The 14,538-nt window shown below is 35.7% G+C and overlaps 1 protein-coding gene across 4 annotated transcripts in view; it reads right to left on the reverse strand.

Moving 5' to 3' along the window:
• Nucleotides 1-12,019, reverse strand: part of Reph (Regulator of eph expression) — a 206,271-nt gene extending 194,252 nt beyond the window's left edge. For 2 of the 4 annotated variants that reach the window (XM_074121660.1, XM_074121657.1), the window contains exons 1-2: nt 11,665-11,730; nt 11,184-11,256 (exon numbers count right to left, since the gene is read on the reverse strand). Coding sequence is in view for 2 of the 4 variants with exons in the window: in XM_074121655.1 (XP_073977756.1) it covers nt 11,184-11,256; nt 11,665-11,730 (139 nt within the window). In the remaining 2 variants the exon portion in view is untranslated. Of the gene's footprint in view, nt 1-11,183; nt 11,257-11,664 lie in introns of all 4 variants that reach the window. The other 2 variants (XM_074121655.1, XM_074121656.1) reach the window with 2 other exon arrangements.
• Nucleotides 12,020-14,538: the final 2,519 nt, after the last annotated feature.

The raw sequence follows: 14,538 nt of genomic DNA on the forward strand, positions 1-14,538 counted from the left end.
ACTCCAGAAATCATTGATAAAATCCATGATATGGTGATGGATGACAGAAGAGTGAAGGTGCGTGAGATTGCTAGTGCTGTGGGCATCTCGAATGAACGGGTACATAATATTTTGCATCAACATTTGGACATGACAAAGCTATCCGCAAGATGGGTGTGCCGCGATTGCTCACGCTTGACCAAAAACGAAATCGTGTGAAGTGTTGCAAGGACGGTTTACAGCTGTTCCAGAAGAATCCGCAGGACTTTAAGCGTCGTTTCGTCACTGTGGATGAAACATGGATTCATCACTACACTCCTGAGACCAAAGAACAATCTAAACAATGGGTTACCAAGGGGGAATCTGCGCCAAAAAAGGCGAAGACCGTTCCTTCGGCCGGAAAGATTATGGCGACTGTCTTTTGGGATTCGCAAGGAATAATCCTCATCGACTATCTGGAAAAGGGTAAAACTATTACAGGTGCATATTATTCATCGTTATTGGACCGTTTGAAAACCGAGCTGCAAGAAAAACGCCCTCGTATATACGTATTTTCTGTTGAAAAACTGTACAGAAAGCATGACTATAATTGTGGCTAAAACACTTCAACAGGCCGTGGATGGTAAAAGATGGTAAAATAACAGAAAATAAAAATTAAATTAACCACAGAAACGGATGTTGAACTGTGACCTGTTACGTGCTCACTGATGCTAACCAATACGCAAATGTTTTTCTGAATTTAAGTTAAACAAATCCAAAGATAAAAGAAAAATTGTATATATTCCAACAATATTCCCAATATTCGCTTGCAATAATAAGGGGGAAAACATTTACTAAATGAAAAACTAAACAAAAAAATTGAATAAGCGAGTTATTGTTCTATTTGCGATCAAATAAAACAATAAATAAATAAATAATAAATGATTCAGAGTGTAAGATCAATATAATTGAAATATACATGGGAAATGGGAAAATTTTGTTTATTCAGTATGGCTAGGAGATGGAATATTTATTTTTCTTTTGTTTGTCTAGGTTGGGAAAACAGAAAAAAAGACTTGTATTAAGTGAAAGAAAAAATAGGAAAAAGTAAATGGTTATTGTGGAAAAAGTTGGAAAATACTTCATACAGCTCCAATTACTCCAATCAATTAGAATAACATTCGTTAAAAATGACACTCTAGGACATCTCTGTCTCTCTCTCTCACTCACTCACACGGAGGATAAAACGAGATATTTACCATCCCTCCACATTTACGTCCTCAAATCCGTGGAAGACAATAACGAAGCATAAGTTATCAAATGGAGGCGAATCCAGTTTAAGAACTCCCTAAACATAGCTTCAGCAAGCCTTCTAAGTTATTATTCTAATACAGAAAGTAGACTGCCATGATTACGCGATTTGTGTTGTACATGAACGTCTTCAAGAGGGAGACTAATTGGTGGGATCAGGGTGAAGTACGGGGGGGGGGGTTGATCCATGGACTAAGTTCTCGGTAGGCTAGAAAGGCCACAGCCTTTTCAGTCAGAATTAAGTCACCATGTTTTTTGTCTGGTGCTGCTGAAATCACAATAAAGTCATGCTCAAGGCTAGTGTAAAACTGGTATGATGATTCTAACGAAAATTGGTAGCCAAAGATAAGGACTTTGTTCTTCTAGAGATGCCCACCCGGACATGTGGTAAAGGAGAGCAAAGAAAGTTGTTTTACGGAACGCAAACCTTGCGAGGAATGCAGCAAGTCCTTAGGAGTGTTATGTGAAAACAACAGGCCAAAAGCTGTAGAAAAGTGTTTATTATTAGCTAATAGGTGGCCAAACGGATGGCCATTGTCCTTTTGAGAAATACTGTCCTGGGAGAAGAGAAAACGGTCCTGCAAGTATTGTCCTTACTAAGGACTTCAAATAGATGAATTCACCCCCCCCCCCCCACAGGCTTTCATAGAAGTGAAGCCGTGGGGTATAGGAGCACAGTGCCAATTGAGCCAATTTCGGTGAACAGAACTCAGGGCGCTGTGGGATCAATCGGACGCAGAGTTAAGGGACCTCTAAATTGATCGCTCATGTGAATTCATTTTCAGATCTAATCGTCCCTAAATCTTCAACTACTTCTTCAAAGCTGTTGACGTGATCCCAGCCTAATAATAAATCAAACAAACACTGACATCCTTCGACTTTCAAACGATACACACACAGAAGAATGTTGCAGAGTTCGCTATAGTACCAATTATTTGATTTCACTGACAGGTTAACCTACATCATTCTTCACATATGTTTACTTTACGAAAACGCGTTCTCTGAAAAAAAAATATATATATATATTCGACACTTCTGGAAGTCATTTAAGGGGACATACGAGGGTCGTTTGAAAAGTCCGTGCAAAAATAAAAACTACTTAATTTTTTGGGATAAACCTTTTTTATTTTTCAACATAGTCTCCTTTTAGGCTTATACACTTCATCCAACGCTGCTCTAGTTTGTTGACCCCTTCCGAATAATAGGATTTGTCCAAGTCTGAAAAATAGCCATTCGTTTCTGCAATCACCTCCTCGTTTGAATAAAATCTTTTTCCCGCCAGCCATTTCTTCATATTGGGGAACAAATAGTAGTCCGAGGGAGCCAAGTCTGGAGAATAGAGGGGATGTGAAACGAGTTGGAACCCTATTTCCATTAAATTTGCGACCACAACTGCTGAGGTGTGAGCTGGTGTGTTGTCGTGATGGAAAAGGACTTTTTTATGGGCCAATCGTGGGCGTTTTTCTTGCAGCTCGGTTTTCAAACGGTCCAATAACGATGAATAATATGCACCTGTAATAGTTTTACCCTTTTCCAGATAGTCGATGAGGATTATTCCTTGCGAATCCCAAAAGACAGTCGCCATAATCTTTCCGGCCGAAGGAACGGTCTTCGCCCTTTTTTGGCGCAGATTCCCTCTTGGTAACCCATTGTTTAAATTGTTCTTTGGTCTCAGGAGTGTAGTAATGTATCCATGTTTCATCCACAGTGACGAAACGACGCTTAAAGTCCTGCGGATTCTTCTGGAACAGCTGCAAACCGTCCTTGCAACACTTCACACGATTTGGTTTTTGGTCAAGCGTGAGCAATCGCGGCACCCATCTTGCGGATAGCTTTGTCATGTCCAAATGTTGATGCAAAATATTATGTACCCGTTCATTCGAGATGCCCACAGCACTAGCAATCTCACGCACCTTCACTCTTCTGTCATCCATCACCATATCATGGATTTTATCAATGATTTCTGGAGTAGTAACCTCAACAGGGCGTCCAGAACTTTCAGCGTCACTTTTTGCCCATATGGCCACTCCGAAAATTTTGAAACCACTTATAAACTGTTCTAATCGAAGGTGCAGAGTCACCATAATGTTTATCAAGCTTCTCTTTAGTCTCCTCAGGCGTTTTGCCTTTCATAAAGTAGTGTTTAATCAACACACGAAATTCTTTTTCGTCCATTTTTTGAAAATCACTCGACTTCCTCGATTCAAACGAATGCCAAACACAAAGAAATAGACCGATCTGGCTGAAACTTGGTATGTGTTCTTCCAAGAGATGCTACTAACTAAACATAACCTCGATACGCGCCAGTGGTGCTGTCTCTCTGACTTTGCACGGACTTTTCAAACGACCCTCGTAATACGCGCTGATACTTTCATCAGAATCCGGGATAGTATTCTGCAATCCGTAGTAGCATTTGAATGGATTTAAAGTCCACGGGACTTCTTTAAAAATAAAAAACTAATAACTTTTTTTTAAACACCGAATTATTCGTAAGAACTTAAGTAATAGACAGTAATTTCTTATTACTTCTTAACGCAAGCCAAGTCATTACTTCGAGCCACAAAAATGGTTCAGAAACGTCAGGCCAGAGCTACTGGTATAAATATTATTTACGAAGAAATAATATAACTCATAACTTTTTAAGTAAATAGAATAACTCTAAAACCTGGACAGAAACACTTTCAATTAAAATGAAAATTAATTTTGTTTTAAAGAATTTATTAAAATAAATTATAAATCTGAGAAAATTTATTTTATTTTTCATTTTAACTAAAAAAAAGCTTTTAAAACTATAAAGCTTTTAATGGTTCATCAGAAAAAATAATAATAATAGTATGCAATTTAAAAAAATAAGGTAAAGAAATATTTAAACGAAAAGGTAACCTCCAGGTGAAATCCACTTCCTAAAAGAGCTCTAGTTTTCCATTTCAAAGGAAAATTTTATTTAACAAAACTTTTAACGAACTGGAAATATGCTTTTTTTTAATAAGCAATATTTCTAGGTTAAGTGGTAGTATGGTTTAACTAGATTGTGTTTTTAACAATTTTCAAAAGTGTTATCATCATTTTAGAGCTTTTTGTTCAGTGCACTGCCGGTCTCTGGGCAGTGTTCTCTCGTTACAGGCTACACTGTCCATCACCTGGACAGTGAAGCTTCTAGAAAGAGAAAATCTATCGGTCATTAGCTGGATTCGAACCCGGGATTACCATGTTGGAATCCAGTGTACTAATAATTTTCTTCTAATCTCGAGCATTTTTTTGTTTTTCCGGACAACTAAATAAAAATACGTAAATAATGATATAAAAAAGTCTAGTGAGTGTTTTCGATTTTGATTTTTGTAGGCAAAGATCAATTATATTTTTTTATAAATTCATCTTATTCGTATTAATAAAATTATTTTAATCTAACTGTATTGAACTTAGTATAATCTACCATGCAGCAATACACCTTAGCATGGCAGTACGTGTCTAAACCACTTGTCTATAATGGCCTCAATATTTCATAGTAAATTTCAAAATAAAATAATCAACCATTGCGTTTTATCCAGCTATTTGAATAAATTACTGAAACAAACTATAATTCTAAAATAACAAACTAATGTTTATTAGTTTGTCTACAAATTTTACAGTTTTCACTTTGTTTCTGTAAGAACAAAGTTAAAACATCAATGAGAGCACGATTAAACACAAATAAGATTCATACTTTTAAACAATTTTCTGAATTAAATATCCATATTACCGAACTTTTCTCATGGAACTTAGCGGAGAATTAGTAAAAAACATGGTATAGACTATAGAGCATAACTATCGCGTGAACGCTAAGTATAATTATTCTTATAAATCTATTAAACTACAAATTTATATTCTCTCATCAATCAAAACTGTTTATCTTAGTTAAAAACTACAAGTACTTGAAGTTAGAATTAGATAGAATCATTTATCAGATATCTAACTTGGAACGATGCTTAAAATTGTAGTTTAACCCTTTCTAATGTTTTCAAATAATTCAGATAGCATTTACAGGGAGGTGTTAATAGTTTAGGAACTGTAGTATAATAGCTCTTTTTTTTTGTGGTGTCCATATAGTTAGTTAATTTCTTGACTAGTGTGAGGATTCCCATGTTAGTCTTTTATCGATGCACACATAGCCCAAGTTAGCGGACAACATCAGTGATTGGGTGAAGGGTTTGAACTATAAAAATGGAGGAGGTAGGGTGTTATTTTATTTATTTATTTTTTTTTTGAAATATGAAAGCAACATGCTGATACTTGCTACCATTTTGCTTTTATGATTCCCCCAATTACGAAATATTTAACTTAACTTTTGACGTAACATTTCCTGTTTTTCGTGGGAGATTACAGCATCAGAAATTGAAGAGAGAGAGATGTATCAGCAGCATACGAGGAGAAGATAGTCTTTTAAAGATTGGTACGGATTTTCTTCGACCAAAAAAACAGGATAAAAACGTTTCGAACATTACCTGAAAGTAGTAGAACGGTATGATTTTTAATTATGACGTAATTAGGAGAACACTCTCTCATTTTCAGAGCTCCCTATAATGTCCATCCGATCAAGGCTTTGCTTTCACATCCAGAAAGATGCTCCGAGCGAAAATACGAGGGTCGTTTGAAAAGTCCGTGCAAAAATAAAAACTACTTAATTTTTTGGGGTAAACCTTTTTTATTTTTCAACATAGTCTCCTTTTAGGCTTATACACTTCGTCCAACGCTGCTCTAGTTTGTTGATCCCTTCCGAATAATAGGATTTGTCCAAGTCTGAAAAATAGCCATTCGTTTCTGCAATCACCTCCTCGTTTGAATAAAATCTTTTTCCCGCCAGCCATTTCTTCATATTGGGGAACAAATAGTAGTCCGAGGGAGCCAAGTCTGGAGAATAGGGGGGATGTGAAACGAGTTGGAACCCTATTTCCATTAATTTTGCGACCACAACTGCTGAGGTGTGAGCTGGTGTGTTGTCGTGATGGAAAAGGACTTTTTTGTGGGCCAATCGTGGGCGTTTTTCTTGCAGCTCGGTTTTCAAACGTTCCAATAACGATGAATAATATGCACCTGTAATAGTTTTACCCTTTTCCAGATAGTCGATGAGGATTATTCCTTGCGAATCCCAAAAGACAGTCGCCATAATCTTTCCGGCCGAAGGAACGGTCTTCGCCTTTTTTGGCGCAGATTCCCCCTTGGTAACCCATTGTTTAGATTGTTCTTTGGTCTCAGGAGTGTAGTGATGTATCCATGTTTCATCCACAGTGACGAAACGACGCTTAAAGTCCTGCGGATTCTTCTGGAACAGCTGCAAACCGTCCTTGCAACACTTCACACGATTTCGTTTTTGGTCAAGCGTGAGCAATCGCGGCACCCATCTTGCGGATAGCTTTGTCATGTCCAAATGTTGATGCAAAATATTATGTATGTTCATTCGAGATGCCCACAGCACTAGCAATCTCACGCACCTTCACTCTTCTGTCATCCATCACCATATCATGGATTTTATCAATGATTTCTGGAGTAGTAACCTCAACAGGGCGTCCAGAACGTTCAGTGTCACTTGTGCCCATATAGCCACTCCGAAAATTTTGAAACCACTTATAAACTGTTCTAATCGAAGGTGCAGAGTCACCATAATGTTTAACAAGCTTCTCTTTAGTCTCCTGAGGCGTTTTGCCTTTCATAAAGTAGTGTTTAATCAACACACGAAATTCTTTTTCATCCATTTTTTGAAAATCACTCGACTTCCTCGATTCAAACGAATGCCAAACACAAAGAAATAGACCGATCTGGCTGAAACTTGGTGTGTGTTCTTCCAAGAGATGCTACTAACTAAACATAACCTCGATACGCGCCAGTAGTGCTATCTCTCTGACTTTGCACGGACTTTTCAAACGACCCTCGTATGTTAAAGAAATTCAAATAATATTTTCAGTGTTTGCGAGAGAACATCATGAGCACTAAATTTAAGTTTGAAATAAAATAAAAAATTCTATTTCAAAATTCTTATTTTAATCTAAAAGATAATTGATGTAGTAATACGCGAAATAAAGTAATAACAAGTTGTTTTCCTTGATTATGTGAATGTATAGACTAGATGAGTAACATCTGTATTGTGTAAACTACGAGAAACATTTTTATCTGTAAAAGAGAGGAGTCAGTGCACTGAATGGAATGCCGGTGTTCGGAGTGAGATAGAAGACTCCGGCACTGGCAACAACACCCGGCCAACTCCACAACACAAAACAAATACTACATTTAGCAAATTGATACATCAAGCATTGTTTTTTTTTTGCTTTTTTTTGGTCATTCTTCAATAAAATTCAAGCAAAATAACCCGCTGATCAAAATTGACGTGATGTAGCGGAGCTTTCAAGAGAACGTTGGATTTTGTCTCAGTTTGCTTGAAATTACTCTAAAAACCACATTTGTAAAATTAAAACCAAAAACTTGATCCTTACTTTCAACACAAGAAAAAAATCGTTTCTAAAAACAAGAATTCGGCAAAAATTCGGTAAACACTTCAATTCGCTTTGCGAGATTTAACTTCGAATTTTAAATTCTTGACTTATTTGACCTAAGGTACTTATTTATTATTGCTGTTCATTATTTTTAGTGACTCATTCATAGTTTCAATAGGATGAAAAAATAATTGCCATTTCAGTCGTGATATATTTATTCCTATCATAGACATGATATACATAACTAAGACAGACAACAGTTTAAATTTCAAAACAGACACAACATATACGCAAACTTACTAGAAAATACTTGACAATTGGCAACACTGACTTCCACACAACCTAACACACAGACCGATCACACTCAGTCCCATGAACAGACAAGACAGAAGACACATCAACCCTGTAATGTAAAATATTACTTTGCAAACTAGGTAAATAATTTTTTGGAAATTTCGTTACATTATACATATTCATTTTCATAGAATCATTGTTAACAATCTGTAAATATTCACTTTACCGTCAAGGCCGGGGGGGGCTATAAGGATAATTGTAGGCTTATTAACTGGCCACTGCAGACTCAGAAAACACATGCATCGCATGGGCCTGGCAGATGACAGCCTTTTGTAGGTTCTGCCAGGAAGAAGAGGAAACTGCACTGCACGTGTTGTGTCAGTGTGAGGGGCTTGTATGGCTAAGGATGTTACTTCTCGAGTAGGAAAAACCCAAGGCCTGAGAGCTTTACCCAGGAGTCACTCTCCAGAATTTTAAGAGTCTAATTAAACGGACGGGTCTGGAGGGTGAGCTCTAAAGTCGGGGAGCCACAATAGATCCAAAGGGGTCGCAGTGGTGTAGGCCTTGAGGCCGCCCTAATTTAATCTAATCTGTAAATTTTGTTCCACAGCCCTGAAGATGACCTAGTCCCTAGGTCGAAAGCTCGGCAGAATAAATGTATCACGACTGAAATGGCAATTATTTTTTCATCCTAATATTTTTTTTTTTTTTTTTTTTTTTTTTTTTGGCGCATCAACATCTGAGGTTATTAGCGCCCGGAGCTTTTTTCAGTGCACTGCCGGCCTCCGGACAGTGTTCTCTCGTTACAGACAACACTGTCCATCACCGGACAGTGAGCTGTAAGAAGCTCCTAGGAAGAGAAAATCTAAGGGTCAGCCGCTGGATTCGAACCCGGGACCTCCGCGTGGGAGTCCAGCATGCTAACCTCATAGCTAATCCCTTCCCTTCCTATTATTTATTATTATTACTATTTTAATGCGCGTCAACATCTAAGGTCATTGGCGGTCAATTTTTTTAAAGCACTTCCTTTTCTCGTTACAGACAACAATGTCTTCAAACCCTAAAGGTCTTCTTCCACATCAACCAGCCAACCTAAACGTCCGGGGGTCCTTTCTTTTTCCCTTCTGGCTCCCAAGATGGCTGGCCAAAAGTTTCTTGGGCATTCTGTCTTTCTCCATTCTTCTGGTAAGTGACACAGCCATCGCAGCCAACCCCCATACATTTAAGAATTCATTAAATAAAATCTAAAGCAAAGACCGGAAATTTTACCTAAAAACATCACCTCATCAAAAAAATACACGTTTGAAACTTTTCAACAATTTCCGTTAGCCGTTATATTTAATTTTTCTTTCTCATTTCAAGAAAAAGTATAGCGATCGTATAAAATGTTCATTATCAAGTCTTCAATCGAAGTTCCTCTAAGTTGGAAAAAAAAATAATGTTCAACCAACCACACACAGTGTAGTTGTGTGTGTGTGTGAAGAGAATATCTTAAAAATGGAAAATCAAATGGAAGGAAAGCTTGGAGAAAAAAAACTCACAAATGAAATCCGGTTTTTTGGGATCAGCTGTATGGATTAACCAAAAACTAAAATGGTTACTTGCATGTTCATACATGCATTCGCACCACTTTTACAAACACTCAGTTCTTTGAAATGGCCACTTCTAAATGAAAACGTGATATCAGCAATATGAATAAGAATTCAAACGCTTTTTTTTTCTACCACTTAAGTGAGTAAAACAGCTGTAATAATCAGAAATTTTATTTATATGATTTATACGAAAATATCGCTAGAAAAAAATGTAAAACTAGCGTTTGTGCTCAACTGATCTGCTTTTAATTTGGAATTATAAATAACAAATCGAAGACATATTAGTATTATGAAGTTAATGAGGCAGTACATTAACCTTAATTGGCACTATAAGGAATGGCTTAACCCACCACTCGCTCCCTTAGAACGGGCCTTAAGAAGCATTTTCTAGGTGAAAATGTTTCAAATAAAATATAGATTTACAAGCATGCAATGAGCATATGAAGTTAAAAGTGGGGGGGAAAAAACAGAACTGTTATACTTTATTTTCAAGAAAATACCCCCCAAAAAAACTAATTACGGGGGTCCCGTGATCGCCTCTTGTACCGAACAGTTTTTGGGAATTCGGAAACTTCAAAAGAAAAAAAAATTTATTATTAGAAAATGTGGAAATGCCGTTGATCATTATGTAGCGTAAAGTACGCAAAACTATAAGTAGTTTTCTCAAAAGAATAATAATAATAATAGTTTTATATTAATTATTAAATTAATTAAATAGATGCTCTAAAAAATATTTTGCGAATTTCTTTTGTGGCAACTTTTTTGCAAGATGTAGTTTCTTATCATTAGTATAAAAGAAACCTGTCCGAGAAAAGAAGGGGAACTGACAAAACAACTTACACCCAATTTATAAAAAACCTAATCAGCAAAGTTGAAATACAATTTGTATAGTAATCTAAATAAAAATTAAATTTAGAATGTGTTCTTTTTAGAGAAAACTAAATTAGAATTTTATTTTTATGATTAATTCAACGTTTAAATTAATTTTGTTTTCCTTATATGATCAAGAAAACAAACTATAACGTAAATACAATTAAAATAATAAAAGTAAAAAAAATAAACTTGCATGGCATAAAAAGGGAATTACAGGCAAGAAAAAATAAACAATATCATGCTTGTTGCAAGTGAAGCAATTTTTCATTTTTATTACTATTTGAGTAACGAAGAAAATAAGAATAATGGATTACATTAAAATGCTAAATATGTGCAATGCTTAGAACAACACTGGGTCTACAATCAAATTATAGTAAGCGTGAATAGAAAAATTAAGAGGGGAAAACAACAATAATGCAATGTAACATGACAAGGTAACAATATGGTAAAAATGTCACTTTACAAAAAATCTTAATATCATACGTTTTAATTTTCATTACATGTTATCTCAGCTGTGACTGGATCATGTAAATACAGATCCGGACACATAACCTTCTTTAATTATTTTGTTTCAATAAAATGAGAATCTTATTTTCTATCGATTAGAATTTAAAAAAATTTTGATTAGGTTGAGGGCCCTATACTGCTTTTAAAGAACAAGATAATCCATTTTAGTTTTTTGTGCACTTACTAATTTCGGGTTGGCCACTAGATCCTTGTTCGTCGTCTGATTCTGTGCCAGAATCGTGATCGTCTTCTTCCACCTGCAAGTGAAAGTAGTGTAAGAAAAATCCAATTTTGAACTGGGTGTCAGCTTTTTTTCTTAAATGTTTTTTCAAACTTGTTTTTCATCCATAAAAGAATTTGTTTTTTATACAACAGAATGAAGAGAACAGAAAATAGTGGCACAAGTTTATTTTAACTTTGAGTGATGAGAAATCTTATTGGAAAAATTTCATTTATTTATTTAGGGTGCACGGAGGAGTAAAAATAAATTAAACAAATTCGATCTAAGTTCCTTTGTTCTACTCAGATCTGTCGCCATCTTGACTTAGACCTGCTTGCTGGGTCCTAATGACCTTCAAGGTAGGTGTTACTCTAGGAGAACTAATAGAAATACAAGATCATCTCTCTCTCTCTCTCTCTCTCTCACTTTGTCAAATACAACTCACCTTATGATGAGGATTTTCTTCATTCAAAGAATGGGTTTTGAGTTTGTGTGTTAGGAACTTGAGCATATTTCCCCTCCGAGCAATACTCGATGGATTAAACTTTTTTTTTCCAAATTATTTAAAAATAAAAGTAAAAGAAAGTTTCGAAGAACAAATTCGTGGGGTTTAACAAAAATAAATAAAAAAAAAAAGGGAAGGAATAGGTCTAGAAAATTTGTTTCAAACTGAATGACGAAGTTGAGCAGTCGTTGCTCTAAGCACAAATGGCTGATGGCAGCAACAAGAGCAGCACCAAACAACTCACATTCACAGCGCAAGACATGTTCGGTCTATCCCGAATGCCGGCCCACAACAAACTGGCCTACACTTACGGCACCCCCACTTAGGTACCGTACTACGAGGAGTACGACAGTCAGCTGAAATGGAGTGGATTTGGGAGAGTTCATTTCGGTATTAGCCAAAGGGGTGTGCACCTTCCACATTTCTACCATTACATTACAACCGCTAACTTACGTGTCATTTAAAGGTAACCTCATTGTAATCCTTTTTACTTTAACAAAAATTAATCATTTCCACACCAAGTACCACCTAATCACACTAAAAATTGGCAGGTGTAACGAATCTAAAAGCTGTGCACAGCTACACCCCTACAATCCATTGATAGAAATGGACCGGCCCAAAGTGGAAAGTAGAACTAACTCACCAACACATACAGTGCAGTTGTTCACTATGCCTATCATGTTGCAGGCTTAGACACGATTCTTGTGAATGGCAATATTAATTTCGTCATACCCTTATACATTATAAACTCCTCTAACATTACGATTAAGTAGGATTAGTTAATCATAATAAAAACCTAACGCCTCCGGTACAGTTCGGTCATATTTTAATGCTTTTAAAAATAATTTGTTTTCCCAACTTCCTTATCTGCTGATTACTGAACTAAAAAATGTGATAAAGGTAATGAAAGAGCTCCAATTTCACAAAAACTTATATGACAACCAATTCATGAGTAAATTTGCATAGAGAAATAAGGTGAAATAAACTTAAAAAAGATGATACCTGCATTAACGTAAATATACTTAAACCTCAACTGGCCAACATGGCTATCTATTACTGCACTTACTTGTTTCCTAGAGCTCCACTTTTATAGCTGGACGATCCCTCTCATGTCCGAGGAGTTAAGTTGAAATGTTACCATTATAGGGTATTGTCGTCTCAGACGCTAAATGAAATAGCAGTCTTAGAACATGATGGTACTGTAAATTCTGTTGAGAGATAGAAAAACAATACTCCACTTAAAGAACTGTGATACTGAGATTTGAAAGTTTGGTTTGTGTTACAAGTTGTTGGAAGACATTATACTAATCCAGATTGGTTAATTTGAAGAAGAGTCATCCCACCTTGCACCAGTAGGGAGCATATTTAGGGCATTATGCCCCACAATTAAACTAAACGGTTTTCTTTAGAGAGAATATTTTTAAAATAATAAGTTTACCATCCAAATTATAAGATTATTATATCTAAAGAATATTACAGAATATAAGAAATCTTTTACCAGATGGAATTATTAAAAATAAAAATGGTAAAGAATTCTCGAAAAAACATTCAGCAAAAACAAAATCGCACTTCCGATCGATGTCACTGTTGGGTGAAATAGTGAGGCACTGAACATCATCGATCTCCCTATATCCAGGATATCAGGAACCATTAAAACAGCCTGATTAGCCATTTTGTGTCTATAACTCGGTTGAAACTTCATCATCTAAGCATAGCGGGTCTGTTTACTGTTCGAGCGCAACTTAATCAGAAACATTGACATTTCTATACATGAAAAGTGGATAGAAACACCAAAAAGAAGCATACTACGTTCGACCCACTAATGGCCAAATAAAACAAGAACCAAAACATTTTTCTTAAATTGAAAATATTCTTTTTTTAATTTTCCTCACAACATACATTCAAGTGCATAATAATATATACAATTTTTTAAAAAAGAAAAAATCTTACTTTGCTGCAGATAAATTCTGAGATCCCGTACCAAAAATTATGTACATATTTTAAAAATAATTACAAAAAATATATAAATCTATCAGACCTTTAGGTTACTCTAATAAATATGTATAATATAGTTTATACCCTCTTTCAAATATATACTTACTATGTCATTACAAAAGTTCCTTTGCTTATAAATATTTCAACGTTGACCTTTAAAGGAAAATAATAAATCTAATTTATTGATTTTGCTTATAATTTATTAATAATCATTTGGACTAATTCTTTATTCCAACTGTGCATCTAAACAAACAAAATGTCCCATGAATTGTGGTGAGAGAAAGAGCAGCCAAAGAAATGGAAGGAAAGTGATTAGCGTCACCAGCTTTTTCAAGACAAGATGTTTGAAGAGCAGGATGTCGATGATAAGGATTTATTCGAATTTATGAAGCAGTTCTGGATTAACATCACTTAAGGATTAACGATCTTATTTGCGACTTTAAATGACATTCGCAATGAAACTTCGCTGCCAAAAAAAGATCATGAACGCAGGATATACGCAATTTAAGACCAAGATCAGATCAAATAGTCAGAATGACAATTGCGGGGCAATATAGGATAAATTGGACGTTTCGCCTTCACTGGACTATACTCACGGAACTGTTCAGATGAGCGAACAAGGAACAAACCAATGAACAAACTTCCAAAGGAGAGGGGAAAGTAACTGATGGTGCTAGGAAATGCACATTTCAGATAAGTGTAGTCAAATTTCCACAATATTCAGACTAATCAAAATCATCTCAAATACAGCACAAAAATTACATAAACTAAATAAATAGTTCTCCTACAAACACAATTTTCTTGTTGTAAAACCCAATG

The sequence above is a fragment of the Rhodnius prolixus genome, unplaced genomic scaffold (assembly GCF_049639745.1).
Source record: "Rhodnius prolixus isolate KJV_2025 unplaced genomic scaffold, Rpr scaffold_8, whole genome shotgun sequence".
NCBI lineage: Eukaryota > Metazoa > Arthropoda > Insecta > Hemiptera > Reduviidae > Rhodnius > Rhodnius prolixus.